Source organism: Cebus imitator, unplaced genomic scaffold, assembly GCF_001604975.1.
Source record: "Cebus imitator isolate Cc_AM_T3 unplaced genomic scaffold, Cebus_imitator-1.0 Scaffold366, whole genome shotgun sequence".
Classification (NCBI taxonomy): domain Eukaryota; kingdom Metazoa; phylum Chordata; class Mammalia; order Primates; family Cebidae; genus Cebus; species Cebus imitator.
In genome coordinates, this window is record NW_016107681.1 from 2,049,504 (window position 1) to 2,055,503 (window position 6,000).

General features: G+C 38.7%; 1 protein-coding gene across 1 annotated transcript in view; it reads right to left on the minus strand.

Annotated features, from left to right (window-relative positions):
* OTC (ornithine transcarbamylase) overlaps positions 1-6,000 on the minus strand; it is a 63,671-nt gene that overhangs the window by 48,925 nt on the left and 8,746 nt on the right. The window contains exon 2 of the mRNA XM_017507009.2: positions 2,628-2,766. Coding sequence (XP_017362498.1) covers positions 2,628-2,766 — 139 coding nt within the window. The remainder of the gene's footprint in view (positions 1-2,627; positions 2,767-6,000) is intronic.

Genomic DNA, 6,000 nt, shown 5'->3' on the forward strand with positions numbered 1-6,000 from the left:
TTAAAATATATCTTATATATAAATTATGTTTTAAAACCTATTCTTTACATTATTAGAAAATAAGTAATAACTACCCCCAAATAAGTGTTTAAAATATTGTTTAAAAATTGAATTTAGGCCAGGTGAGGTGGCGCATGCCTGTAATCCCAGCACTTTGGGAGGCCAAGGCAGGCAGATCACCTGAGGTCAGGCGTTTGAGACCAGTCTGGCCAACATGGCAAAAACCCGTCTCTACTAAAAATAAAAAATTAAAAAAAAAATTAGCTAGGCGTGGTTGCATGTGCCTGTAATCTCAGCTACTAGGGAGGTGGAGGCAAGAGAATCGCTTCAACCTGGGAGATGGAGGTTGCAGTTAGCTGAGATTGTGCCACTGCACTCCAGCCTGCGCAACAGAGCAAGATTCCGTCTCAAAAAAACAAAAAAGTGACTTTAATTATTATTATTTTTTTTTTTTTGAGACACAGTCTTGCTCCTCCGTAGCCAGGCACCAGGCTGGAGTGCAGTGGTGCGATCTCGGCTCACTGCAACCTCCACCTCCCAGGTTCAAGCAATTCTGCCTCAGGCTCCCGAGTAGCTGGGACTACAGGCGTCTGCCACCATGCCCAGCTGATTTTTGTATTTTTAGTAGAGATGAGGTTTCACCATGTTGGCCAGGATGGTCTCGATCTCTTGACCTCGTGATTCACCAGCCTCGGCTTCCCAAAGTGCTGGGATTACAGGTGGGAGCCACCGAGCCCGGCCTAAAATGTTCTTTTATATGCTATACAAATGGGGGAACAGAACAGTAATTCCCACAGCTTATTGACTTGTAATTAGAAAGTAGTATTAATTGCTCGGAGTTAAACGTGAATTTGTTCCAAAGTATATTAATATTTTATACTGGAACCACCTTCTTACTTAACTCCGTTGAAATCCCCATTCAATGGCAGATTAGTGCCCTAAAAAGAAAAAGAAAGAAAGAAGGAAAGAAAGAAAAAGAAAGAAAGAAAGGAAGAGAAAGAAAGAAAAGAAATCCCCATTCAATTTTCAATGACCTTGCAGGTGTTTGGTTTGGAGGTGTTTTCTCAGCTAGGAAAATGCTACTCTGTTAAAACATGGGGCACTAAGGCTTCCACCTAGGTCAATGATGAAGCCCCAGTGTTTTAGCTACACATTCATCATGCATCCTCATGGGGATACAAAGACTTGGCTTCTGGAAGTCATTTGAAAACAATCTGGAAAGTTTGAATGTGGGGTGGGGCACTTCCTCCTTCCTCTTCTGTAGATGGGCTTCCCGATAGAATGAGTTCTGGAACAAACAGATTTTTGCCAGCTAACCTCCCTCATCCACAAAGTGTCAAGATCATAGGCCTGGGCCTGGGAAAAACTTTTCTCCTTATTTCAGGTGTTTTATAGGAACATCAACCCACAGCAGTTGTGGTCACTCCTGTCCTCAAGTTTGTTCTTAGGAGCTTGGAGAGTTAGCCAACTAGATAAAATCAAGGCCGTGTCAAACTTTCTCAACCTGAAACCAACTCTTTAAAAAGGCTTTTGAACAAGCTTGGAATACAAAAATGCTTTCACAATTAAGCAGTCTAAATGAAGCTACTATATTAATTGAGTGTGTTTCAAATGTAAATTGCTCAAAATGCAGGATTTTTTTTTTTTTTTAATTTTTTTTAAGACGCGGTTTCACCATGTTGGTCAGGCTGGTCTTGAACTCCTGACCTCAGGTGATCTGCCCACCTTGGCCTCCAAAGTGCTTGGATTACAGGCGTGAGCCACCGCGCCTGGCCTAAATGGAGAATAATACTTATAGCTAAGACCCATATCCCATCTCTTCTCCCACCTGGATATCATTAATTGTTTCTTTGCTAATCTAAATGCTTTTTAAGACACTGTCACATTATTGTGAATTTTTCAACATTATCCTAATGATCTTAAATCTGATATGCATCCAAAATTAAAATTTTTTGCTAGAAAAAAAATCATCTTCAATTTTGACTTGATAGAAAATACACAAAGAAAAGGGATCTAAAAATAAAATCTTGGCCGGGCGTGGTGGCTCACGCCTGTAATCCCAGCACTTTGGGAGGGAGGCAAGGCAGGCGGATTACCTGTGGTCAGTAGTTCAAGACCAACCTGGCCAACATGGTGAAACCCCATATCCACTAAAAATACAAAAAACAGTCAGGCATAGTGGTGGGCACCTGTAATCCCAACTATTCAGGAGGCTGAGGCAAGAGAATCACTTGAACCTGGGAGGCAGAGGTTGCAGTGAGCCGAAATTGCACCCCTGTACTCCAGCCTGGGTAATGGAGCAAGACTCCGTCTCAAAAAATAATAAATAAATAAAATAAAATAAAATATTGTCAAACAAATGATTTCTTAGGTTTGATCCAGTTAAAAATGAATTTCATCATTCCACATGAAAAAAATGCAATGACTTGTCATTGAATAACTGATTTTTATGCTTTTTTTGTATGCCTGTATGCTCCATGATAATCAATTACCTTGACTGTGAGGTTTCATTACATAGCTACTGTTTAAGAATTTTAATGTATTTTCTTTTTCCTCTTTCTTTGGGAAGGTTGCCTTTCAAAAGGCTGACTGGTAGTAATGGAACGTGGAAAGAAAATGTTACATACCTCTCCTTTCTGTTTTATCCTAAATTTCAGATCTGCTGATAGCCATAGCATATATTTAATTTCTTCTCCAGTGAAGTTTTTTAGGGTGAGAAGGTCACGGCCCTTCAGCTGTACTTTATTTTGTAGTGGTTGTCCACACCTATAAAAAAGATTAGCAAAGGAGAAATATGAATTTCAGAAAAAAAACCCATGTACTATGGTGATTCATTGTTTTATTGTTGATAAAGCATTCTCTCTCTCTCTCTCTCTCTTTTTTTTTTTTTTTTTTTTTGAGACAGGGTCTCACTCTGTGGCCCAGGCTGGAGTACAGTGGCACAATCTCAGCTCACTGTAGCCTCCGCCTCCCTGGTTAGAGCGATTTTCCTGCCTCAACCACCCAAGTAGCTGAAAACTACAGGCACATGCCACCACGCACAGCTAATTTTTGTATTTTTAGTAGAGACAGAGTTTCTCCATGGTGCCCAGGCTCGTCTTGAACTTCTGAGCTCGAGTGATCCCCTGCCTCGGCCTCTTGATAAAGTATTCTTGATAAAGCATAGCTAATGCTTTATCTTTTTATTCTTGATAAAGCTCAGCAAATCACATGTAACCTCATGTGTCTCTGCAAAGTGTTAATGCATTGAAATTTGATATGGCCATGGTTTATATTTTATACATCCAGTATTTTGGATGTTTCAGAGAAAAAAAGAATTTGTGAAAACAGATTGAATTCTTATTTCCTTGAAATAGCCACATGAGTGGCTTTGTCACTTACTAGTCATACAACCTAGGGCAATTTACTTACGCATTCTCCGGTTCTAAATTTCCCACCTAGAAAATTACTATAATCTTATCGAGTTATTGTGAAGATAAAATGATTTAATACATGTAAAGCAGACATTGTCTGGCATATAATAAGTAATCAATAACAGCTATTATTATTATTAAAATCTTCAGACTGTACAAGCAGCATTTGTAAGGCACAATATAAAATAATTTCATACTTTCCCCCTACTGCCCTTCAAATCTGTTCTTGGAGACTTGTTCTTTTTATCCCTGGATGAAAATCAATGGACCCTGTAGCTTTTCTACATGTTTCTTTAAACATGGATCCATATGTATGTTTTCTTTATTTATATGTGCTGTTATACTAATAGATTATGTATATAACAAAACACAAAAATAAAAATGTTAAAAGTTTAGGCGAAGAAGAACAAAATATTTTATTTTATTTATTTATTTATTTATTTATTTTTGAGATGCAGTCTGGCTCTGTCACCCAGGCTGGAGCGCAGTGGCATGATCTAGGCTCACTACAACCTCCACTTCCCACATTCAGGACATTCTCCTGCCTCAGCCTCCTGAGTAGCTGGGATTACAGGCATGTGCCACCATGCCCAGCTATTGTTTCTATTTTTTGTAGAGATAGGGTTTCGCCATGTTGGCCAGGCTGGTCTCAAACTCCTGACCTCAGGTGATCCACCCTCCTCGGCCTCCCAAAGTGCTGGGATTACAGGTGTGAGCCACCATGCCTGGCCAAGGACCAAATATTTTAAAAATAAGTTTGTAGATGTACAAAGACATTTTGCTAGCTAAAGAAGTTTCTAGACAGCCCTTCACTTTCTTCCTTCTACTGAAACCCTAGTAAAATGCTTACACAACTGTGCCCAAGATCTCCATCGTAGTCAGCAATTTGATAACTTTGGAAGTAAGGTATTTAGGCAGAAAATTTGTATTTATATACAAATTTTGGTTATGTGTTTGCTTCTGATAATATTAATGAGTCACAATATTAAGCAACACTTGTAATACCAAGTACTGATAGTGTTAGGAAGTAAACACTGATTGATGTTCATGAATTTTTCAGGGTCAACTGGAATCTTCTGGGGATTATAAGACAGATTTGCATATGTGGCCTGAAATGAAGGCACGGCAGCTTAATCTTTCTCAGTTCACAGTTAGGGCATATTTGAAAATATTTTTCTTCTGGAATAAGATCCAAACAACATAAAATTACAGAAGATAAACCTTCTTGACTCCATGTCTTACAATAACACATTAATATTCCTTGGCTTAAGACTTCCTCTAATATTATTTTAAAAGGGGAAGAATACTTTGCTGGAAAACCCCACTCCCTCTATTTCAAGGAATTTGGGAAACAACACTATAGCTGTTGAACTCACATCCATCAACCACAGGAAAAATCACTCATGAGCTAATTTTGAGGCCTTAATTTTTGCCTTGAGTTCAAGCTCAGACTCCTGGTTATTTTGGAGCCCACAAAAGCTGAGTCTCCAAACTGCTATACTTAAAGGATTCAATATTGTCCCCTATTTTCAGCCTTTGCGGGATTTTGTTGCATTCTCTCACTTCTGAATGCTCACAAGACTACAGGCTTTCTTTAAGAGCATGTCGTAGATCTTAAAAATGTGTTGTTCTTGTTGGATCTCCGAGAAATAGAAGTGGAAATAAAATTTTGCAAGGAACTAAAATTTTCTCCCCAATTTTCATGAAAGGAAACAGGAAAGAGGAGGACCAACAATACCTTTTGCTACTCCAGAAGCTCCAAATTCCAGTTCTTATTACCCCCAGTAGAAGACAGACTGGAGGAAATAACAAGCTTCTGGGGCTTCCTCAGATTTTGTCTTACACACTTAGAAGTTTCTAAGTTGGAAGTGGAATTAAGCTTGTGGTTATGGTTAGGATTAACGTTCCGCTGTGGGGGTTGCATTGTGAGATGCTGCTTTTTCTATGTCTCCACTGACAAAAAATTTGAATATGAAGGTAGAAAAAACACACAAACATCCTGCTTGAACTGTTCCTTTTTGTCAAGGCCTTTGATTTTTCAAATATATATAGAACAGAAATTTTATTTCACTATTTTTCCCTTGGACTACAAGTGATCATAAAAATCTCTCTTTCTGACTCTAGGCTTTCCACGGCAGCAGCTGATAATGTTGCCCTCACTCTCGCTGCCCTTGGATCACATCTCCAATAAATGTTAGCAGATAAGCTTCTCCCACCCCAAAGGTTCCTTGTGCCCCTTTGTGTTTTTGTTTGCTAGTTGATTTTTCAGTAAGGACCCTTAACATGAGATCCAGTCTCCTAACCAATTTTGAACTGCACAACAGCATATTGGCAACTACAGGCGCTATGTTGCACAGCAGATCTCTAGGATTTATTCATCTAGAATAATCAAAAGTTTATTATATCCATAGAAAGCCTCTCCATTTCCCGTACTCCCAGCTTCTGATAACCACTATTGTCTAATGTTTTAAATTAGAATCTATGAGTTTGGATATTTTTGAGCCTTATGTAAGTGAAATCATGTAGTATTTGTCCTTCATGGCTTATTTCACTTAGCATAATGCCCTCCAAAGCTTTTTTTTTTTCT